Source organism: Athene noctua, chromosome 13 (genome assembly GCF_965140245.1).
Source record: "Athene noctua chromosome 13, bAthNoc1.hap1.1, whole genome shotgun sequence".
Classification (NCBI taxonomy): domain Eukaryota; kingdom Metazoa; phylum Chordata; class Aves; order Strigiformes; family Strigidae; genus Athene; species Athene noctua.
Genome location: NC_134049.1, coordinates 12,845,969 through 12,870,449, shown reverse-complemented (window position 1 = coordinate 12,870,449; position 24,481 = coordinate 12,845,969). Strand labels below are relative to the sequence as shown.

At 45.7% G+C, this 24,481-nt stretch overlaps 1 protein-coding gene across 2 annotated transcripts in view; it reads right to left on the bottom strand.

The window, feature by feature from the left end:
- Positions 1-9,881: 9,881 nt before the first annotated feature.
- The window catches only part of PLEKHO2 (pleckstrin homology domain containing O2), a 32,168-nt gene continuing 17,568 nt past the window's right edge, over positions 9,882-24,481 (bottom strand). The window contains exons 4-7 of one of the 2 annotated variants that reach the window (XR_012634482.1): positions 22,478-22,582; positions 19,837-19,935; positions 16,069-17,364; positions 9,882-10,040 (exon numbers count right to left, since the gene is read on the bottom strand). Coding sequence is in view for 1 of the 2 variants with exons in the window: in XM_074917383.1 (XP_074773484.1) it covers positions 16,126-17,364; positions 19,837-19,935; positions 22,478-22,582 (1,443 nt within the window). In the remaining variant the exon portion in view is untranslated. Of the gene's footprint in view, positions 10,041-12,567; positions 17,365-19,836; positions 19,936-22,477; positions 22,583-24,481 lie in introns of those variants that run through there. The other variant, XM_074917383.1, reaches the window with a different exon arrangement.

The window sequence follows — 24,481 nt, the reverse complement described above, 5'->3', positions numbered from 1 at the left end:
GCTCCTGCGAGAGAGCATGGGGCATGTGTGTATCTGGTGGGAGATGCAGAGATGGCAGGCAGCCTCCCCGGGGGATTCAGAGATGCGGAGACCCTCTGCTACTTCAGAAACGTCCTCTCTGTGGGCACAGCTACACCAGAACTATCTTAAGGGAAGGGAGAAGCAGGGATGAGCGGGTAGTTTCCATCGAATCGAATCCCACTGCCAAGGGTCTCTGTAGGCAAGCACTGCATTGATGCAGCTGGTCCACTGCAGGGACCACGAGCGGGGTTGGCCTGCCTGGCTGTGCAAGGGGAAGTAGACCCTAAGCTCTTGAGTGAGCACAGATTGTGTGAGGGTCTGTGGTTAGCTGCTGGTCTCAGAGCTTTGGATTTGTGTTTTGTTTTCCTTTTATTCAGATTGAATTAAAATAAAGACACCCTCTCTGGTAGGAAAAGCAAACATAAGGTCTGTCTGGATAAAGGGGAAAGCCCTTCTTTTGTACAATAGCTCAGTGGGTAGAGCATCCTCCCCAAGGACGGGGGAAGGCTAGGTTTGATCCTTGCTTCTGCCGGAGGGGAGATGCAAACCCTGGTCTCCACAAGACCCCAGAGAGTACTACAAACAGCAGGCTGTGAGCATGTCTGGTGCGGAGACTTTTTCTTGCTCTTTCCTGTTATTTTAAATAATTAATGATTTGATGGAGCAGGGAGTGGAGAAGGCAGGTGTCCTGTCTCCCTGGAGAGCAGTCTGTGCACCCGGCGAGACAGTCTTGCTCTCTCTCGATGAATATTTAAGTGTCTTTAGACAAATTGGAATGGCGCCAGCAGGAATGACTGAAAAAGTCTGAGCCCTTTCCACTGGGTACCCTAGTGTCTGGGGGCTGGGGAAACAGCCCTCAGTAGGGCAGGGAATAATCCCGGCTTGTCCAGAGTACCAGGCATCCCAGCCTTGGGTGGGACCTCTGGCTCTTGCTAGTCTTTTGTTATGCTATAAGAAATCCTTGGCTGGAAAGCTGTCCGGATTTAACCTGTCACTGTTAATGTCATTGTCTGCACCTCTTCCAGAGCTTGAATCAGCCAGGACTGACCACCTACGGCTCTTCTGCTGCTTAATGCTGGCCTTGGAAGAGAAGTAGCGCAGATGCACTGAAAGTTCTCATCTGTTTGTGGGCTTGGGTGTTTCCAGCAGGCAGAAAAAAAGCCATGTAGGCAGTTCCTTCTGTCCTTACTAAATACGTATGTGTTCAGGGATGGAAGGGACAAAGACTTCTGCTGATACTAAGTACAGAATGCTGCAAGGATTTATTAATGACGCTGAACACTTGCCTAGCGATCCATTTATTAGCTAACAGACCTAAAAGAGCTTTTGGATTTTTCCACTAATGTTGTAGCATAACGAATGACAGGGGGAGGTGGTAATTTGAGCTCTTTTTGCAATATATTCCACATATTGACCCCAACTTCAGAAAAGTGTTAAAGTCTTTGACTTTATTTCACTTGAAGAATAATTTTAGCTAAGCCAGCTATGTGCTTTTTCTCACTTACAAGTGAAGCTCTCTGACATAGCATTTTGTGCTCTTACTGTGCATGCACAGTTTTTATATGTTAGTTTAGGATAATCATTATTTTCAACCTCCATTCAAAAATCATGAGTCAGGCTGCTTAAATTCATGCCATTTTGAAATGTGCCTCTTGTTTGCTCTCTGGTTTAGTTGTATACACTGTGATTTTAAAGTCAGTCAGATTTGCAGCTAGCCATGTAACACAGCCCACAAACCAGTATGTGTTTATGCAGAAACAGTTGCTTACCTAAAGGTTTAGCAAATTGGACTTTAATTTATAATCTTCCTTTGGAAGCAAAACTGGAAGGTTTGCCTGCAGCTGCCTGTAGTCCAGGAAGCCAAGGCACTGCTTCTCTGGAGCTGCCCACAGTGGGGGAGCTTGGCTTGGGGAACAGCTATCCCTGGAGGACTGTCTTTTCTGGCATATGCTGCCACACTTAGGAAAGCGAATATTGCATAGGAGAGGAGATGACCATGTTCCTCTTTCAGTGCTGGTGGACTCTTTTTACATGACCAGGTGTCAAACAGCAGAATGCGCTGAGATAGCATCCATTGGCTCTGCGTGGCAGCTCCTAAACCAGACTCTTTGGGCACTGTGGTACACGGCTGCCATTGATGCCATGTGAAATTGTATGTTTGTGCTGCTTTATGTCCCTGCTGTGGGTATGAAAGAGATTAACCATACCAGCTCTGTGTCCTGGTTTGCAAACTGCGCTTTCAGATCTGTCCCATTAGGATGGAATACACGTTACAGCTCTGGCTACATGGCTTCATGTGTGGCTCCATCTTATTTATTTTTTGTCTGGGTTAGGCTTTTAGTTGTCCTGTAGACTAGGTTATTTTTGGTGCTTGCTTTGATAACTCTGTTGCTGTGACATGCTGTGGAGCCAGAACTCCTCTGGGAACATCCCAGCAACGCACACAAACACCAGCCCTGTAGCTTCTAACAGTCAACATATGAAGCTTTCAGAAACCCTGGACACCTAACGGGACTCCACAAATCCCCTCTGGAAGCCTGAGAAGGGATCCAGCACTTTCCTCAAAGGCTGTATTCATCTCCTTGCAAGGCTTCCACAGAGGAACAGCTTGTTAGAGGGACCTGTGGAGCTTGGAAGCTTTGCCAATAATAATTCAGGTCCAATTCTGAAGTCAAATATTTAGTTAAACAGAGACTGTCTGATGACTGGATTAAACACAGACGGCATGTGAGTGAGCTCAACACTTCAGGTTTTTGTCAGTGTCCATTTCACGAGCCTATAATTCCATTTTTCCTGTCTTCCCAGACTCTGCTCATCCTGTGTAGTGTTTCAGAGAGCTCAGAATGAGGTGTTTCAGCAGAGCTGTTGCTCCTAGCTCAGGAAGCAGCCTGTATCACAAAGTGATGTTCTCTGTTTTAGGCTTAGGAATAATCCAGTGTTATGAGATTGGGAGGAAACCACACTTAAGAGTAATTGAAGGTTTTGTTAGTTAGTTAGTTTGTTTGTTTGTTTTTAAGGAAAAGTCTCGAGGAAGCCAGGAAATGTCAGAGAGGGTGGGTGAGTGAGTCTTGCCTGGCAAGATGCTGCTGCATGGGGTTGACACAGATAGGTCAGTCCATGTTAACAGCAACTGGAAGTTTCAACTGGTGATTTTGAACTCCCCTCTCCTGTCACTCTCACTTCCCAAAGCCAATAGGCCTTTAAATCCCTTGAAAAGACAAATGGGCTTAAGCTTCTATGTAGCTTTGAAAGTGAAGTTTACACTCAGTTAGCACAGTGGTCGGGGTTGTTCCTGATGATCAGGTCACTCCTATTGATCCCTGACCTTCACATAGAGCTGGCTGACATGAGTTCACTACATCTTCCAACTCAGTATATTCTCCTTCCAGCTGTGTAGAACTGGGCTGACATCTATCCTGCAAGGAACAAATGAGAAGCCAAAAAATACCTGCTAAGTATCACTTGTTCCTGAATTATATCTTAGCAAAATACCACATGTGGGGGGTGAAGCTGTTATTTCTGTGATGCTTTGCTGAAGAAGGTCTATATGAGCCCATTGTGTTTAAACAATCTTAATGCATGAGAGGTTTGAGCAGTAGCTGGGAGTTTACTGGTGTCACAGTGGTCATCCCGACCTTGCTTTGAACTGTACACCTTACTGGAAGAGTGGAGGATGGTCTTTCAAAGCCAGGAATATAAAACAAGGACACTCTTAAAGCATCTACTTTGTGAAGGAAAGCAAGTATAGCAGGGAAGGATCAAAAGGGCAGAAAATCCTTAAATTTGAGAAGAGAAATGGTGTGATGGAGCTGGGGTCCTAACCCTCCCTGGTTCAAATGCGATGGTTAGCTGAGCAAGTGTTTGGTTATGGGAGGTGGGAACGGTTGCTTGGTATAAACCAAACCATAATCGGACACTGAATCCTAATCCCCTTGCTGACATGCCTGCAGGCAATGTTTTTATTCTCTCTTTCCTGCATGTGTAAAAAGAGGGAGGATCCTCTGCTTCCTGGGCCTCTGAGGACTGTCTGGCTCCTAAAGGCAATCTCTTCCCTGCCTGTTTCAGGACAAAAGTGCAGCTGAGATTTTATAACTGTAAACCTGAAGTGCTGAAACCTACTGCCAGAGTAGCCCTGAGCGGCTCTTACATCATGCTGTAGGACTCAATGCAAAATTTGAAGTGAAACAAAAAAATCTTTATGTTTGAGGACTTAATCAAAGTGGAAGCAAAGGGTCCCTAAACTGTGGTGCCATCAGTCCCTTCTTCTTGGGGACCATGGTAAACCGTGGTGTGCAACAGGAGCAGGAAAGCACACTGTCAGGAAGCAGCAGTGCAGCTTTGGAAGCATTTAATTTTTCTCTCTCTCAGCAATTTTCTTCCAGAGCCCAAAACATCTGTCTCAGCGTCCAGCCACATGCGAGTGCACCGAAAGAGTTTTGTTCCAAGCCTAATGAGGAATTTCACGGTGCTGGAATTGAAGGCAGGGGGAGGGGGCTGGGACAACAGCCGGACTCATGTGCTCTCCAAGGAGCTCTGCTGATGTCAAATCGCAGGCTGATGACTTTTATTTTATTGCAGCCCACCAGGCTTCCCTTTAAAGTCTGCTGCTAGAGCTGCTGGTGATCAGTGCAGGAACAGCTCCTACACGAGCTGCTGCATTCCAGGGGCTTCCTCACTTCTGGGCACAACAAGCAACATGGAAAATAATGACATCAGTGGAGAGGAGGTGGGGGAGCTCAGCTGGGCATCATCTCCTCTCTGTTTGTGGAGAGAGCATATGTGAATGCAGAAGGCGTTTGTCCTGCTTCTGGCTCATAGAAGGAGGGATGAGGGAACAAACAACCCCAGGCAGATGTGTAATCCCATTGCTTGAGTGTCTAGCCGATGATGCTGAGATGTGGTGATGCACGTGGTCTGAGCACAGATATAGAATGAGCTGATTCAAATTGTATCTGGTCTCAGTAGCGTTTAAAAAGCACAAACCCCAGCTTTCTCTTTGAGAAGGACAGGGTTATCTGTAGAGAGACATAATCTGTGCAGAGCACAGGAAACAGAAGGCAGATGTTGTCATATGTTTATCATGTTTCCACCACTGGGTCTTCCTTTGGGACAGGCTTGCAGATCCCAAGCCCCAGAGCAGGACTTGCACAGCTCCATGGATGCACTGTGCTGTGTTTATATAGGGCAGAAGAATATACAGAGATCTCCCTCCACCTGCCCAGGTTCTCCTAGTTTGAAGAGGAAGTTAATATTCACTTGCTGTGACTCAGCTGTAGAGCCTGACTCATCTTTATCCTGTTACTCATAGAAAGGGAAAGCCAAATGGCAACCAGTCTGTGCCTGTAGCCACCTGTAATTCTCCTGCTTTCTGCTGTTAATCTCTGGATGAGTTTCTGTTTATCGGCACTAACACACTAACCCTGCTAAAGCTTTTAATACTTCTCTCTACAGAGAAAGACTGATTAAAAAATAAAGTTTTCTCCTCCTAAAGCTAAGAGGAAGTGTGCTGAATCTCCATGGCTGCTTGTGGAGTTCCTGAAATGGGACTATTTCAAGTGGACGCTTCACAGGGGTAGCAACGGGCTGGGACAAGATGAAGCAACCACCAGGCAGAGCTGGGAACGGCTGCAGAGATACCGCAGCTCCTGAGCTGACCTCTGTGGTCTGGAGGGAGTTGCTGGTGGTCTGTCTCTTAAAGGTGCTCAGTGCTAGGAGATCCTGCTTCCAGCAATGATGGCTTGTTGGTGACCAGAAATCTGTCTCACCAGCTCTCTGGGATTCTGTCCCGTGCCTTGACCTCCCACTGTAATATAAAGCCTCTAACTACATGGGGTTCTGCAGGCTGCTAGTCCTCGGAGGAAGGGATGGTGGTTTGTGTGAACCTTTGTTGTACTGCCAGCTCAGAAGTCTCTGCTCACTTGAGGCCTGGCTGTTGCTCACTCGTGCATATTTTGTCCACTCGTCAGGGTGCAGGGAAACACTGGGTCTTGGTTCCTTCTCTTGCAGCATGATGGGTGGGTTGTTCTGTGTTAGAGACCGCACGAGCATGAGTCAGATTTGAAAACCTCACCCAAAATCTGCATAGAGAGGCTTTAGCTTTGAGGTGAGAACTGGTGCCTGCCACTACAGCTGGGCCAAACCCTGCCTTTCCCATTTGAGCCTCATTCCATGTAAAACCCACAGTGCAGCCCTTCCTGCACTGCACAGGAGAGCACAGTGCAAAGCTCCAGGTGGGTGGGCTGTCCAGAGGACAAGGAGGAATCTTGGGCCTGGAGCAGGGGCTGTGTTAGAGTTCAGGCAGCTTCCTCTGGCTTATGGGAAGCTGAGGTTCAAGTCACTGGTCTAAATCTTCCAGAGGAGAGCTTGGCCTTAAACCTGGCTCTCCCTTCTCAGCAGCCTGCTGCTGGGCAAGAGGCCACCCTAGGGTTCTGCTCTCTCATCATTCTCCTTGATCCCATCTAAAGAGCTTTGATCACAATCATTCCACAGCCTCTCAAATGAAAAGCTGGGGTTTCAGTTATTTTCTGGTGGAAAAATATTTAATTGGAAAAATTCCTGCGTGGCCTTGGTACGCTTTCAGCTGGCATCCTGCCTGCCCCTCTCTGAAAATATTGCTGATTTTGAGTGCAAGCGCTTCTTGTGAGGCTGGTTTCTTTGGTTGCAATCCCTCACTTTTAAGTTTCTTTTGGTAGGACTTGGGCTCTTGTTACATGGCTCTGAAGTGACCTTGTGGGACTGCCTGCATGTCCTGCTGTCTTTCATGGGAGAGCATGGCTCAGAGAGGCGGGGGTTCTTGCGGCATTTAAGGACCAGCCACTGCCCTGCTGCTCCTAGCTGTCTGCTGTTAATACTCGCCACCGCCCCCAGCTCTGGCAGCTGTGTTTGCAAAAAGCTCTGCGGGCAATGGAAGCAGGCTGGTTTCATCATGACAATGTAGTTATCCTTTTAAGGGAAAATTCCCTCTGGGAGCCAACCCTCAATTACCTCCTGCTCCAGTGCCTTCTTGCTAGAGATGGCTTATAACACAGCTGAGTTACAGCCACACTAACTCAGTCGAGCACCTAGCCACTCTGGAAAAAAACAATAAACTGTTGGTCGCTGTCTGCTGAATCTAGAATTTGGGGTCAAAACCCAAAGGGCTGGCTCCTCTCACCAGTATATTTGTGCAGAACCAGTCTGTGGCCATGACATCATCAAACCTAGATGCTATTCCCATGGTATTAATGGTGTCATATGCAGATACCATGGTCTTCCTTAAAGGAGTTTGTTGCAGTATTTGGGAGCTCTGGGTAGTACATGACTGGTGATAATTAGCTGATGCAAGTGTCTGCTAAATGCCAGGAAACTGGGGTAGGCAGTGGCTGCATTTCAATTTGCTGTTATTCACTGTGGTGAATTGGAGGGGACCTCCAAGGGTCCTGATTCGGAGGCCGAAACATTCCTCCTATTCTGCTGACGTGTCTCATAAGTCCACAGGGGCAATGTCTAACCAGGACGGGGCTGCTGAGGAGGTTGCCCTCTGCATCCCCAAGCAGAGCAGGAGCGTGCAGAACTGTAGAGAACAGCCCGTGCTCTTTCTATTCTATTCTATAGGAATGGTGGCTTTGGCTGCAAGCCCCCGAATTTACTTCTCTTGTGTTTAGCGCTGAAAATACTTTAATTCTGAACGAGCTGCTTACCAGAAGAACATAACACACTGGAATGCAAACTTGTCACAGGAATGAGGCCAGACTCCTTAAAGAAGTCCTAGGGACTGCTTCTTCTGACATCAGTAAGTTTACTGTGATTGTCTGAGAAAATGGCATTTTTTTCTCTGGGCAATGACAGCCACATTTGAAAAAACAACCCCATACCTGTGCAGCTGCTGTTGTCTTGAGCCAAAACAAATGGACCACAGCCCATGGTCTGACTGGATCATCTGAGAATGAAACGATGCTCCTTGGAGGAGCGGAGGAGCCAGGCTGGATCCCTGTGCCCTATTCGGAATGAAATGCACGGGGATCCTGTTCTGTCTGCCCAGATCGGACTGAAAGAGCTTTCCCATCTTCTCAGCTTCCCCAAGGGTTTGAATTCTCTTCCCCTATCTAGAGCAAGGAAAAACAATAAAATTTTTTAAAACCTATGTAAGCAGACAGGAAGCAATAACATGAGCTCCATCAAAATATGTAATTTCATACTTTTAAAAACATTAGGGTAAATTACTTTAAAAATTGTAAATTAACGAAAGTGTTGAAATTGTGTTTTCATGCTGCAGAGCAAAACTGTCCCCTTTTGAAATGCCAACTTTTCAAAGCTTTTTTTGTACATTTTTTTAATACAGGACACTTTTCCACATCTGTAATCTTCTGTTAATGGTTTTGGGTTGCTGTTTTGCCTGAAAATGTTTTGCCAGAAAATGTCTCACCAGCAATTCCTGTGAGGCCCTGATTCCACCCTTGGAGGTGGGTGGTTTTGAAGCCGCCTGGATAGAAGAGCAAAACTGTGGCTAAGATGAGAGCAATCCTGTCTTTTGAATACATAACTATTGTTTGAACTGATGACCTTTTAGAAGTTCATTAGTTCTTGGCACTCGAAAACAAGTGGAATTTATTTGCCTTGCTCAGGAATTTCAACCCATGCCCTTGAGAATTCAGTATTGCTCCAGAGAAAAAGCTGATCAGAGGCTCTGTTGCTTGGACAGGAGTGTTATCCACGTGCTGGGGACTGGCACCGGAGTACGTAGGTTCAGCTCTATATCTTCTGTGATCTCCCATATGACATCTGGCCATGTTTTTTCCTTTGAGCTTCATTTCCTCTTCACCACTGTTTCTTGCAAAGACATACAATACATGAAGAACTGGGCAGTGCTTTGCTGTCATGGTGATGTGGTCTAAACAAACCCGGAGTATTTTGCCAGTATTTCAAAATTGACTTCTTGTTGCAAATGAAATAGCCAAGGAACTTACAGTTTTGTTTGCATAGGTACTCACCCAGTTAGTCATGCTGGCTTGCATATCTGTTGGACTTCTGGAGATCTTCTAGTGTTTATCAGTTTCAGTGATAAGTATCCCAGTGTGCAGTGGTGTGCTAGATAACTTGCATTTAAACTGATTAGCATTTCTCCTTTAAGCATTTTTTTTTGTGCAAGGTAGGTTTCTCTGGAAGGAAAAAATAATTTTCCTCCAAAACTACTTGAGGGGTTTTTTTGGGTGGGAAGGAAAAATATTAATATAGTTTAAAACTTCACCAAGCATCTGAAACTATTTAGAGAACAAGAGGGAATTAAATGTTTCAATAAATGTTAAGGGAAAGCCACTAACCAGCTTTCAAATATCTTAATTTCTCGGTACAACCCTGCTGTGTAGTTCTGAGAGGAAGGAGAGTTTGGGTCTGTTCATGTTGCATACATCTTCACCCATGAATGAGAGCTAGTACTTAGCATTGCCTCCCCACTTCTTGCCCTCTTCCTACCTCTGACCTTTACTCCAGTACACCCCCTTACAGTCTCTGCTCCAGATGGCTTTGTCTTTTCCCCCAGAACACCTCCAGAATACTTCAAGTTCTTCTTTCTCATTTTGAATGAGCAATATGGTAGATTTAACAGCTATCTGTAGTATTTGCACAGTATTTCTTATCTGCTTATGGGCTACGAGTAATAGTTCTTTAACGACCATATCACCCAAAGAAAACAGGATTTGGAGGTCCATTCCTATCCCTGCTAAGGGTTAGAAAAGTCATCAAAGGACATATTCTTAGAACTGGCTCTTTTTTTGTTTGCTTGTTTGCTGTTACTGGGAGCACTTAATCTGGTCATCTAATTATCAGGTCATCTAAAGTTTGCTGCAAAATGTCACTACTGCACCAATTAAAAGTAAAAGTATCTGCTGCAGAAGAAGGGGTTTGGAGCCCAGCTCTTCAGTGCTCTGTGGCTTTGCCTTCATTCTGCTGGGTGCGAAGCTCCCCTTTCTCTTCTGGCTGCACTACAAGGCAGAATTCATTCATGGCCACAAAACACCTTCGGGTCTTTGTACTGGAAGATGCTGTAAAAGAACCACCAATAGTGTTGTTAGTAAAAAAAAAAATTGAGGTAGTCCTAGCTTGGGTTCCCAGCATTTTGATTCCATTCATTCATTTTGAGCAAATAATTTTAAAATTCACTTCCTGACTTTGAAAAATGCCCATGTTCCAAAGCGTAAACTTATACCCCATGGGGAGGTAGAAGTCAGCTCGTGAATCTGACAGTGGTGAGGAATAAGGAGGTTTTCTTGGCAGTGACACAACTAAAACTGATGGACAGCTTCTATCAACACTGCACCAAGCTTTCTAGGAATTGGTTGTTCTAGCAGAGAAATGGCATAAGATGGAAAAGTGGGGAGAGAGGAGAACTGAAATATGGAGCAGAAGCAGAGAAGAGAAGAAATCTGGGGAAAGCAGGCCAACCTGAGGAGGTGTGAGCAGAGTCTGCAGGGGATTTCTAGGGCACCACATTTATCATCCCACAGCTCTCCAGTGAGAGGGAAAACAGGGTTAAAGACCTGAATAGCATGTGGGGTTTATTAACCCCTGAGACTGGTCGCTGAGGCTTCTGCCAATGTCCTGCAGAAATCATATTTTGCGAAGGAACTCAGACAACAGTTTCATCCACCTTTCCATGTGGAAGAGGGTGACATATACCCACCTTCCCTGCCTATCTGCTCTTAAGGAATCTCAGTGATGGAAGTTCTCTTGGAGACCCCATTGTAGCATACATCCACCCTGGGCCTGGGAGACTTTTCTAAATAGAGGTCTTCAGTCTTTTTTGTGCTGCAAATGAAGCTGACTTTTTTTCCCTTTACCTGGTCGATGTGACATCCATCCCTCCTGCAATAACTTGTACAAATGGCATTTTGCAATCTTCCAGAGTTTTCTTTTTCTTTTTTTTTTTTCTATAGGTGTAAATACATGTGCTTTATGTATCATCTTTAGCAAAGATGCACTAAGGTAGGATTCCTTCACCATTTCTTCATATGTTGTGTTTTACAACCTCTAAACTGCCAAGCCGGGCTAGCTCAGGCAAAGGGAACTAAAGCTGCACAGCAGGAGATGCAAAGGCTAAGCCTCCAGCTGCTCTCTGGAGTGAAACTGGTGGGACTGGGTCTCTGATACCCAGGAGGGGATGGAAAATACATGACTTAAAGTACCTCACATTGTTCTCAGACAGCAGGATTGCTGCTGAGAATGAAATCGTTAATGCTTTGTAACATCACGTCAGTGGTTGTCACAGGAATACTGTGGGTTGCTTAGCTGTGAGGTAAGGCGCTAGAAGAACACGGTGACTAAGTTTCCTGGAATAAATTAAGCACTGGCTTTCTGAAGTATGTGAACTTGCATAGCATAACAAAACAGGCATCTCGATTCTATAAACACAGTGGATATCTTCTGTGCCTGCAAATTTTCTAACTCTTAAGCTGGAAAGGGGAAATGTTGGAGAGCTTCACTGCTGATGACTCATATTTAAGATAAAATAGACATTTTTTAATAGCAAGAATAATTAGTCATCAGAGTAGACTAGCCAATGCTGTAGTAAATCTTCTGGCACCCGGGGACTGGAAGAGCTCTTTCTGCTCTCCTTCAGTTGCAAATTATTGAGTTCTGTGGGATCACTGGATGGAACCTAGGACCTGCATTTTCTACTTCAGATTACATGATAACACAGTCTCTTTGAACCGGTAACCCAGGACTATCCATTGAATTAAAAGCAGTCAGGCAAATGTTTCATATGCCAGTCCTATCTATGATTTATTTTGTAGGTTTTTAAATCATGTTTCACATAGTGCTAGACACTTCCCTTCCTTACCACCATCAATTTAAGACCAAATGTGGAGTGTTTCTGTTTTCTTAGTGCAAGAGGAAGAGTGCCTCTCTGTACAGTATATCTGTAGAAATCAACCCCGTGTCTTCAAGATTCCTTTGAGGAACAGCCCCCTTCCCAGCAAAGGGTTAGAGGGTTTCCTAAGCACATTTTTTTACCCAAATGAAGCCAAACTTGTGCAATAGGAGGGTGCATATACTTGCACTCTTTTCCCTGCCTCCTCATAAATTTTGAACCTACTGACCAGTTTCTACCCAGTTTTCACAGAAGGGAAGCAGTCACTATGGTACCAGCTTCCTATGTTCCTGTAGCTTACTGGCATCTGGGCAGAGGAATGAGGCTCTGGTGTTGCTCACCACTGAGCAGACGACTGCTGAGTGAGCTCAACATTTTGTAGACACCAAAGAGTCCACATGAAGGTGTCAAGGACAGCCCAGACAGCACTGCTGGAGACTGCACTTGGTGAGGTATGCAGCAATGGGGATGCTTCCCACTGCTTTCCAGAAGGAGCTGGAGCAGATTCTGGCCTTGGCCATGCTTTCTGGCCAGGGCAGCCAAGCTGGCGGGCAGGGATGACTCTGGAACTGCACACTGTGCAGCAGCAGCTCCAGCTCTGTGCCAGCTGCAGCCCCCAGCACTTCTCCTTCCTCTGGGTTTGTGGTTAGCACAGCATCTAGCTTACCCCAGCCTGACCACAGCCTCTGCAGTGTGCCTTCCTCCATAGCAAAGCCACAATGTGCCGCTCCTGGTGGCTCTTCTTTGCTCCTGTTTAGGACAAATGGCTCTTAAACAGCTGATATTTAAAAGAGGGGTTTATTGCCAAATCTCAAAGCTCTTTACAAGCAGGAGACAAAGTGCTGTCTTTTCACAGGCTGCAGCAGCTGCTTTTCAGATAGTCATCCACATTTGCTTGCTTGCAAACTCACTTCCTTCCTGTCACAGACATGTAAACTGGTGGCACGGCCCAAAACACAGACTCACACCCCAGCGCTCCATGCCCAGAGGGTTTTCAGGCACAAAAAAGCAGCCTTAGTGCAGCCAGAAATTAGATGTAAGTTTAAAGGAAGATTTAAACAAAAGTGCATGGTGGCAGGATGTACACTGAAGATGGAAGTTGCTGCATGAGGTCAGAGCAGACCAGGATCCCATCTTTGACTCTGGCCAGCACTGCCATTTTCAGAGGAGCATGTAAGAACACCCCAGGAGGCAGTTTCTAGCCCTAGGCTGGGCCTGGCTCATGAGAAGAATGAGAAGAACAAGTGAGAAAACTGCAGAAGGAACATGATGTGTTTTTTCCTGCAAAGTCCATGTGAATCAGTCTTACAGCTGGGCTAGACATTTTAGGATGAACTGCTAACCCTATTAGAAAAAATAGTTAAAACCAAAGAGTCTCTAACATAGGGGTTTCAGCAGTAGAGTTACTGGGTGCTACAGAGATTCCACTTAAGTTATACCTATTTACAAGACATAATACAAATCTAGTAAGTTCCATGAGTACAGCAAATATAGTAATTAGCTGTAGCTTGTAAAATGATTTAACTTGCCCATTTCCTAACAGATACAGGGTTTTTTATCTGTTAGGATTCCTACTGATGGGTATTCAGTAAAATGTCAGACATTTATTCTTTAGAATACTCAGTATAATATAAAAATATACAGTAAATATAAGCACATCCTGTAGGTTTGGCTGTAACAGATAGGGATGTCTGGGTATTTTCATCAGCGCTTTGCCAGATGGGTATCCACAGAACACACCACAAGAAAACACCTGTGAGAGCAAAAGCATTTGTATATAAATTAGGGACTGAGCTATCCCATAACCTGTTCTCATTCTCCTGGGTTTTCAGTTCCAGGCTTTGATTTATCCACCCTGGAGTTAAGGACTGGCTTCAGCTTTGCGACTTAAACCTGTAGCCAGAGTTTGCTCTGGTCTGTGTATCTTCCTGTTAGTGTGAACTCTTTTTTTTCCCCATCTGATTCATTTTGTGTTATAGAACTGCATCTTGCAAAAGCCTGCCTGCTCTCTGAAGCTGATGTCCCTCGACTTCCAGTGCACACCAGGTTCTGACAGCTCACATTCATACCACACAGTGTTCGGTAAACAAAAGTGCACATGCAGAAAAATACATTTGGATAGCAGATAGGCACTGAATATTGTTTGTGTTATTAGCCCTTGTCCTAAGTATGTCTGGAAAGGCAAGTAAGACCCAGGGTTCACATTGAATCTACAGCAGCAAATGACACGGATCCAGAGGGTGCTCCAGGCTGTGTGCCTGGGAGTGGGCTTAGGACATTGGAAACTTTTTTGTCTCAAAGCAAAGCTTTTTGGCACCTAAAGCACTGAGTGTTTGACTGTGTAGAATTTTCCACGTGAGAGAATAACAAGTGAATTCCCATGCGATATTTATGGCTGTCTTGAGAGGGGGACAGACCACTGAAACCAAGGCTGGTTTAATCAAGAAGCAGAAGCACCAGTTCTAGTCACTGTCTTGCTGGCTCCGGGTGGTGAAAAACAGGATATTTGTAAGCCCAAAGCCAACATTTCTGTGCTCAGACCTGAAGTGCCCACTGCCTAGCCTAAGAAGATACTCAGATGAAGCTTTACTGGACTGCTGCTATGGGAGGTGTTTGCAGTCCATTGCAGCCTTGTGGAACTTGAGGAATTATAAAAGAAAGAAGAAAAAGAAATGGGTAAGCTAAGAGAGCAGTGCTGGTAAATAAGAGAAAAAGCTTAGGCAGCATGCCGCTCCTTACCAGAATGGGAAGATCGCCCTTTTCCGTGCTTCCAGAGTCTGGCTCAAGTCAAGGAGAAGCCCTCTGGGCTGTCATATGATTCTCCTCGGAGCAACTATAGAGAATAGGGGAGGGGACCCAGCTCAGGTATGGGGCTATACAGCAGTGGTGCAGACATTTTATCAGAGCTGTAATCACTAAAAACCACAGGTACTGTGGTTGCTTTCAGCAGGTGGGCAGGGAAGCTGTGGGAATTGTGCTGGCGCCTTCTGCAGTGCCTTCCTCAGACCCTTCTGTAGCAAAGCATTTTTATTTTAGTACACTTAAGCCACTGGGACCAGCCCCAGAGTTGTGCGTGCAAAATGCCTTTCCCTCCATGTACTCCAATTACAGATGTCTGTGCCAAACCATGGCTCTCAGGCTACCAGGACACAGCAGGTAGAGACGTGTTAAGTATTAATAGGAAAAGGGATCTCATCCAGACCTACTGCCTGTGTGTGTGCTCCTGTCAGTTAACATCCCAGGACAACACAGGGAGCGAGCCCACAGCTAAAGGAACACACATCCCTAAAGCTTCTTAGCAACAGCTCTTCTAGCTAGCTGTTGGGGATCTCCTGGACACAAGTTCTCCAAACACCTGGCTATTTGTTCCCAACAATGATGAGGGGATCAGTTACCAGATAGGTATGGTCCTCAATAATAAACCTGTTGTGCTGCTAAAAGACGCTCCTTCAAAGACCAAGTGTAACCTCTTTGCCTCAACTTCTCTATTAATGAAACAAGAACAATTAATACTCGCCTGGCAATGATGCACTGAGATTTGCGTTCACTTAGGCAGTGCTTAGCATACCTAAAGTTCTGCACAGCCAGACTCAGAAGAGTGCCTGCGTACAGCTGCTCCAGATCTGAGGACACTCCCTGTAGTCAGGAGTTGGCCAGTTTTGTTTGCCTCTGTGTGAGGTCACTTTTTAACTGTGGATGTAGTTTTATGAGTATCTTTGGAGAAGATTAAACCATATATCTTTACATTCCTAGATGTCACTGGGCCAGGTGGTCTGGGAAACCTTGCCAACAAGTGAACAAACACTGACTACATTTACCCTTAAATGATTTAACTGGGAAAACCCGATGGGTGCCAGTGCAGTCTGGTATCTGCTCGTCTGTAAATACAGAGACAGGGGCTTTTGCTAGAACAGCCATTCTGCTCCTTTCAGACATCTGGCTTAGTTTGATTACCAGGAATTTTTAAGGCCTGATCCATTGAAAGGACTTGGGACAGAGTCCTCAGAGAGCATTCACATTTTCAAAACGATTCAATGTCCTGTAACCTTCTGCTGTGCTAAGAGGATTAGAACTGACTGGTATGTACAGCATGAAGAAAGAGAGAAAGATGCTATAACTGAAAGCTCAATTCTGTCCCATAAACATGGTGTGTGCACAGCAAAACACCACCTTTTAAACACTGGCCTAGCAATGATACAAACCATAAATGGCAAATGTTTAGCTTTGATTTTGAGAAAGAAGTCTCGTTGGAGAGTATGTCAGGGAGCACTTCTCCTGTAAAGAGTCACTAGATCCTTTTGCTTTTCTTTCTGTTTCTGTGTTGCTTCTTTTTTCAGTTCTCCAAGACCTTTAATTTCTTGCAGAACTTGTGTAGCTTGCCGAAGTTGTTCTACTGCCTCATTGAGCAATGTCTCTGCCATCACTGGGGGTCCATTCCCCTCCTGGGCCTGTTCCAACCCTTCACGTAAAACCTTCTGCAGAAGTTTTTCTGCCTTTTCCCTTTCATTAGCAACTTTCTCTTCCATTTTAGCTAAGCAATGATGGGAATCCTTCAGGAAACCTTGGCCTAGAAGTGCTCTCTGTGTACTTTTGGAATCAGACAGCAAGTCTCCCAGAGAAGAACTACGAAGTTTGAGACCTGAAGTGCTTTCTACAGACTCTTTCTTCTCAGTAGTTGCCTGTACACTCTCATTGCCTGTTTCTGTAGCTAAGGAAGTCTCTGTCTCTTCTGCTGAAGTTTGCTGTTCCTTCTCGGCAGAAGTTCTCCCATTTCCTTCTTCAGTTTCAACTGCTGGGGATGTGAACTCTGCTACTTCACTGGCTGTGATCCCGTTCACTGGGAGCTTGGAGCTGCCAGACTCCAGGCCTTCCCCGCTCTCAGCTTCCAGGTCACCATGGCTGGAGTTCATTGTGGCGAGCATTTTCTCTGACAGAATCTTAGGAGGAACAGGAGGCTTTGTAACATCTACAGCGACAATCTCAGCAAGGTTGTCTTTGCTACTACCTCCCGATGATTTCAAGTCTTCTGTGTTTTTAGGGTAAGGGACTGGTTGGTCCCAAGCTACTTTTAGCTTGTCTGGCACACTCTTAGGAAGAGGAATTGGAGCTTTTGCTACACCCCTGTTGCTGACCTCAGTGAGGTTCTCTCTGTTCCCCTCACTTGGTGCTTGGGATCCTTCGACATTCTCCTCTGACCTTAGAGAGTCCTCCTCCTTGGCATTTACATTGTCCTTTGATGCTATGTCTGCCTTAAGCTTCTTATCTGGAGGCATCAGAGGAGACAGAGGTGTTTTATGTTCCTGATCAGGAACATTGTTCTCTGCATCTTGGCTTTCTTTTGTGCCAGTGGGTTTTATAGGTGGCATCGGTGGCTTCGGAGTTTCTTTCTGAGGTGGTGCATTGTCATTTTCACTGATAGTGGAATCAAAGTTTGGTGGTCCATTGTCTACTACATCCAGATCTAGACGCAGGATACCATCTGATGTAGACTTGGCAGCCTGAAACACAATAGAGGACTTTTTCAACATCTATCCCATCGTTAATCGTGTGCTCCATCCTTTAACTTCAAGTTAAAATACAAGACCCTCACAACCAGCATGGCAAGGGAGGGGTTGCTGCTTCACACATCCACCCCATTTATACTTAAATCTGTTGAAACTGCAAGGAGAATCTGACCACAAAAAATGGTGCTCTTAAGAGCAGCTTTTTCTATAGCTCAAGAGCAATATATGGAGCTTGCACTTCTTTCATGCAGCACCACCCTGTGCTACCCTCTAAGAGCAGCAGCCAGCTCTACCAGCATTAATCTAATAAGTGAAACCCAGTGTGATCTGCTATGCTAAAATTCAGTGAGCTATGATAATCACCAATACCAAACATTTCACTCAACAAAGAAGAAAGTTGTGTCAAATCACATACATTGCAATAAATCTTGAATGCATCATGAAACACTTCCATCCCCCTGCATAGCCCTGCTTTTTCCCCAGACCAACACATTACATGAACATCATGAGCGTTTTGCTGCCAAGTTATTTTCTGCCTGATAGTGCAGCAACTTGCATGAGAATATCAAAGCCAGTAACCATAAGCAGTCGAGAATTAGGACAAAAGCACAGAACCTATTTTACTACTTCCTTGGAGAAGAACATCTCAAAGTCTGTACCACGATAACCTTATTTCTTAGTTTTCTGTCAGTGCTAAGCACTGAGCTCTGCCATATTTTAATTCTTTATTCTGTGGTAGCTGGAACCCTCTACTCCCTTCATTTACCACATGTCTACCCAAAGCACACCTGCTTTCTGCTTCTGGGACTGTCTTATTTTTATGTGACCATATAAAACAAGTCAATCTTTAGATCACTTGGTCAGGGATACTATTGTAATACCACTGCCTCCTGCTTGCTTCCTCCAACCTGATGTCATTCCTGTCTCACTGGGGCCAAGCCTCATCTGGTTAAACCTCCTCCAAACACAGACTGTGTGCAAATCACTCTAGTAGGGGGGGTTTCCTAAAAAGGATGGACTTAGTAAAGACATTGCAGTGGGTAAGCTCAGTGCCCCAGAGGGACAAATGCAGTGACAGTTCCTATGGGAGAGAACCCAAAACCACACAAAGGCATAGCTGCATCCAGGGCCAGACTGCTGCAGCGAAGAGAGTTTAGTTAAAAGTCTCTCTTTGCCTTTTCAGCCCATCAGAGAGACGGAGGCAAGCTGCATCCTGGCGGTTTGGCCCTGACCCATCCTCACCTGGCCTGCTTTGACACTGAAAATCATCGTTCATCCCATTTCCTTCACAATACTGCAGCCAGCAGCTGTGATACACATCTTTCTGCAGGCTCTATCCCCTCCCTTTCCCCTCATTACTCCTTCTGAATTTGTAATCTATTTTCCCCTGAATTTGGCTGAAGGTGAGAGGTCTTATAGATGTTAATACTGGAGGTATCTCGTAAATACAGTGAGATAAGTAGGGGAGAGAGAGCTTTTTAGTGCCTAGGGAAGTGCTTCCTACCTTACCAGACCCATATTAGGCAACAGAGAATCCACACTATTGCTGCTGTGACTTTTGTCATGTTTTCTTCTGCGGTTTTCTGGAGGAGTGGATGGGAATCTATGATTCATTCCCATGAATTTCTCTGGAAGATACACTCTCCCTCCATTTCTATGCAAAGTAAAAAGTCTCAGGGCATCTCATTTTCTGCACGAGGGTCATCTCAGTGCTGTGCAGGCACATAAGTCAGAGTCTTGGAAGTTTGAAGAAAGAAGATTTGATTTAAAAACCTTCCTTGGTTGAGATTAATGCTCTGCTAAAATATCAATCTGTCTGGGGAAATTTTTTCATAAATCACAGGAATCAAACATTAGTAAGAACCTCTCCCATGGAAATGAACTGCAGGTTTATTTTGTGGTGGTTTTTCTTTCTTTTTTTTTTTTTTTTAAGTAACAGACCCAGAAAATCAGTTAAGAGCAGACAGGCTAGTCCATAAAACTGCCTGGGAGAATAATGTATTCTGCTTCAGACCTAAGGAAGGGCTTGTAAGCTTGAAAGCTTGTCTGTTTTTTCCAGTTAGCTTAATAAAAAATACAGCTTCTCCCCACAGGCCGTGCAGTTCTTCTACCTTTAGACCACTGTGGCTACAAAATCATCACTTCTTAGAAAATAAATATAGCACCTTCAGTCTCTTCTGATTAAAGTGAAACTATAAGGGCTCTCACCAGACGGTGAAGAAGCTCCTGAGTTATGGAAGGCTAAATATATTGTAACGTGTTGCAGCAGCTACAGATCTATGGGAACCTGGAGCTTCGCTAGAGAGGTGCTGGTGCAGTCGTTCCCAGAGGAAGCTGTTTCCCGTGTCAGCTGTCTCTGGGCTGTCTGTACCTGGGGTTTTCCCTGGGGTTTTGTACCTAAGTGGAAGGAGCAGCTCTTGGTGATCCCAACTGGGGAGATGGCTCACCCCAGGGGGGTGCACTTACCTCCTTGAGGTGACTTCTTGTGGGTGGCCTGCGTCCATGGGTCATTTTCACTCTGTCACGAGTTACGTGGTCCAAGGAAAGGCTCTCGTCTACTTTCACCTTTAAAAGGGGGAGGAGGCAGGAAAGAAAAGAGGAAGAGGGTCATTAATTTCTCAAGATATGTTTGCAAAGTTCTCACTGTCACACATGAAGGGATTCAGCATTTGGATGAATATTTCACCGCTACAGTCTTTGCCTCAGACCTTAGTTACAGCATGCCTGCAAAGCCCTGCGTGTATGTGATGGATATTTAAGGTATCTGTCCTATATAGAGCCATGTTTATCTAACAGACACTCCAAAGCAAAGCATCCAACTTTCAGAGGTTTGTGACGGCTAACCTCCCCTCTACCTAAGGGGCAGGGAAGGAAGGACACAAGGCAGCTTTGTTGTCCTCGCTGCGGCCTGGGCTTGGACCAGCTCCTGCATGTGGCAGAGCACAGCACTGAAATCGCTGTTGCCATCTCAGAGGTGAAAGCTCATTAATAACTGTGACCTGACTGTGAACTGTATCAGCAGCGCTTTGTTACAGACCTTCCCTTCTACAGCTCTAATGACTGCAGGATGCTGAAGAGAAGGTGTGAGCAGTGACCTGGATTAATAGCAACTCTAGCTGAATTAACAAATTTATTTCCTGGAATCAGATAAGAAATCCACTGTCTCCCACACGTGGGGAGGGAGGTCCCAGCCCCCTGGCAGGTATTTCTCTGTGCTGGCTCTGTGACTTGCCCACACATGCTGCAATGGCTGAGGGCTGGAGCCTGCTCCATGCAGAGGGGCAACACCAGTGACCAGGGATGGTGAAACATCAGCATGTCCTTGGTTTGCTGGCCTTCGTACCACAAGTTTGTACAATAGGAAAGCTGGTGAGGGTAAAATAGGATTTAAAGGGAAAAATGGGTCCCAATCCCTGGTTGATATGGCAGAGTGGTTTTACAGTTTTCCGTGGAGAACAGCTAATCCAAGCCAGCTGAGGGCTTGACCCGTTAGCTTGTGCCTGGCTTGTGTGGAAATGCTTTAAATCTGAGGTCTGATCCTTACTGGAATGAATGAGAATTAGAGGCTGGCTCCCTCTGAGAACCCGAATCCTTGTAAGGAGGATAACCCCAGGCCACAGGGCAGGGAGGTGACCTGAGATCCCACCTTGCTGTGCTGCTGAGGGGGTGTGCAGAGCTCACTGCCCACCAGTGAGCCACATCCGGGCCCCTCCAGGCAGCTCTGAGCTGGTGTGGGGTCCCTCCAGCAGGGGTTGAGCAGCACTGCATTACAGGACATCACATCTCCCACTCGCTGAAACATGAGAGAAGATCTGGCTGCTAAACTCTCTGCTGCTGGGTTTTATCTTCTCAGGCTGCTGCTAGTCCCAGCTGGTCCCTTTAATTCCACGTGCTGCTTCGCACTTGGTCCAAAGGCCTGAGGAACTGCTACATCCCACTGCCAGCAAAAACCTGACACTGAGTGCCATTTGCCAAGGCAAAAAAAGAGCATGTTCCAGCCTCTTCTCCTGATTTTGCCCTCTGCTGAATAAAAGCAAAGCCCAAGCTCTCAGAGTTTGTATCTCTAGCACCATATCTGAAGCACTTAGCCTTTTTCTCAAAACTTATTGCTTTGGCTTCCATTGCTAAACAGATCTTGCCAATTGCTTCAAACCCTTGTTCTTGTTTCATTCCCATGATGGTGGTTTTGTGCACTTCCTTTCAGTTACTGAAACAACTGCAGAATAGATGCTGCTCCTTTGGTTTGGTTCAGGGCTGATTTGCCAGCTAACAGGGAGCAGGGCAAGGTTAGTCAGGCTCTAGGATGTGTAATTTTCATCCTTCTCTCTGTGCAGCAGGATGGGAGAAGAATTTGAGAATGCAGGTGTGCTGGGGCCAGCTGAGAGCCAGGCAGGTTTGGCCGGGGCCATGGAGTAACTTTCCACCAGACTTCTCTCCAGTCTGCAGGCGGAATAGCTGGTGGACTGAGTCACTTCAGATTTTTCCAGTCTTGAAGACTGGGCTATGTCCTAACCAAATACCTACATTACTAGGCTGCTTGGTGCTGAGGATCACAGCCACGTGGGGAAGACAAGTCTCTCCAGGCTGGAAGCCCCAGCTTCACACAACTCAGTGCTGCAGCTGCTTCTCTGCACCAGCCGTTTCCATCAGGATTGGGGAACACCGCTGCATTCGCTGATCCTAAACCTGCTGAAGCCACCACACCCACTGATTTCGGTGAGCTCTTGTGCCCCCCTGCACCTCTGGGTGAGATGTTAGCTCTCAGCAGCAAAGACCATCCCTCCAGCACACTCAACCAGCTGCCCCTGCCTCCCTGCATCTAACCCTGGCCAGGAGAAAGGGAAAGGCAGCGAGATGAAGGTATGTGGAAAGGGCTCTCTACATGTTCTACCTTCTTGGACTGGGAACTGAAGTGGCTACAAGCTCCCAGCCTGCAGAGATGCAACCTGGTTTGCCTTGAATACTATTTTTCTCTTTCCTTCAACCATGGCTGGCATGCAGGAAGGACGGGGAGCACGAGGGCCTGGGCAAGTTCTGCTTTTAGTTAAAAAAGCAGTGGATGAGAACTGACACAGAAATACAGGACTTTGAAGACTGTTTCTCTTACCTCATCAAATACTTTGTTTTTGCCTCTATTGATCCCTTCATTAAGAGCTTTTATCCATGATTCCTTTTCTTCCAAAGTTGGAGCTTGAAATTTGATATCATGAACCTGCAAGAGCAGAGAGACAATTTTTGCCTGAGCATTCCTTGTCAGGACCAGAGAGGTAGCTCTCTGCTCTCTGTGTATCACTTCAGTTTCTATATAACCTCCAGTTCCAGCTTGTGTTTAAATTACAGATTCCTTTGTGCTTTGTCAAGTGCTTCACTTCATAGCTCCCATGACCAGGATTTTGTTATGCTGAACAGCTTGTTGCTCTAGTTTTATTTTTGAAACTAGTAACTAAAGTAGTAAGAAAGTAAGAGTTTCTTCCTTCTGTGAAACACTCAGAATAGCTCTTAAAGCAGCAGCGAGTTCATAGAATCATAGAACATTTCAAGGCGGAAGAGACCCATAAGGATTATCAAGTCCAACTCCCTGCTCCTCTCAGGGCTACCTGAAACCATATGACTCAGAGCATTGTCCAGACGCTCCTTGAACTCTGATATGCTTGGTGCCATGACAACTTCCCTAGGGAGCCTGTTTCAGTGGCGGATCACCCTCTCAGTGAAGAATCTTTTGATAATGTCAACTTGGAACTTCCCTTGATGCAGCTTCATTCCATTTTCTTGCATCCTATCGCTCATCACCAGAGAGAAACTGTGTATACAGAGTCAGACTGAAAGTCCAAGACATTTTATTCTGGTCCAGATGCAATAAAGGACTTTATCTCCAACTTCCCCCCAGGCTGCAAGCAACAGGAAGGCTGTGTGCAGTGGGCTCTGCCTGCTTCCCTGTTCCTGTGGCTCTGCAGAACAGAACTGAGATGGGAATCTGGGGCTCTGGCCTTGGCTGCGCTAACCCCGATTCAGCTGAGCACCGACGTGATGAGGCATAAGGGCAACAAAACGAAAAATTAACCATATCTTTTTCTGCTTGCAAATGAAGAAATACAGCAGTGAATGCTACAGACTTATACTTTCTGGGGTTTGAACAGCTGTCCTAAGAAGGAAAGAGTCAGCCATACAAGAGGGAGCTGGCAAGAAGAACGGGACACAAATGAGGGGGTGATGGGTGATTGTATGGCCTGTCCTCCAGCCAGCCAGCTCTCCCCTTCCTCCAGAGCAGTCCCATGGCTGTGCTCAGTGTTTCAAATCTCTTTCTGACCACAGCACGAGCAATAGGTAGGATGTTATTTCCTTCACTGATGTGTTCTCTGTGCGCCTCACCAGTACTATGTAGGTTTTCCCCAATGTACACTTCAGGTGAGAAAAATGTCATCTTCACATTAGAGGTGGCTCTATGGCAGACCAGCTTGGATCCAGATAGCTCCATGCAGTGCCCTAATCTGCACTGTACAGGCACACAGAAATAATACTCTTGTGCTGAAGAACATCATCAAAGTTGTGAAACCAAGCACTTAAAATTGAGACAATCCCAACATTGCCGGGACAGTCCTAACTCACCCTGCTGTGCATGTTCCTCTTAGCACCATCCCTAATGACAGGGGCAGGCCTTCTTACTGAGCTATCCCATCGTGTATTTTATCCTCATGGGTCAGTATGTCTTACTGATTGCATTCTGCACAAGCCCTGCCCTCAAAACAGAATTACTGATTCTCCTGACAATCTTTTCTTTGCTGCTTATCCCTACAGTATCTGGGGGCTTCATAAATTGCTTTTCAGAGCAACTGAAATTATCCACCTCTTACAGGTGGGGAAGTGAGCTACAGAGAGGCTCATCTAAAACACATACTAGTGGGGTCTTGTTTAGAATAGGTTTTTTTGGGTATTTAACATCCTATAGGTATTCTGCACCTTCCCATTCAAGAGCAGTTGTAGTCTCAGCCTTTTTATAAATGAGGCCCCACACTCTGAAATCACAGCAGTGTCTATATAAAATAGGGACTACATAAAACGAGGATGACAAAGCTAATGGTGACTGACAGTCAAATACTCTTAGCAGCTCCCT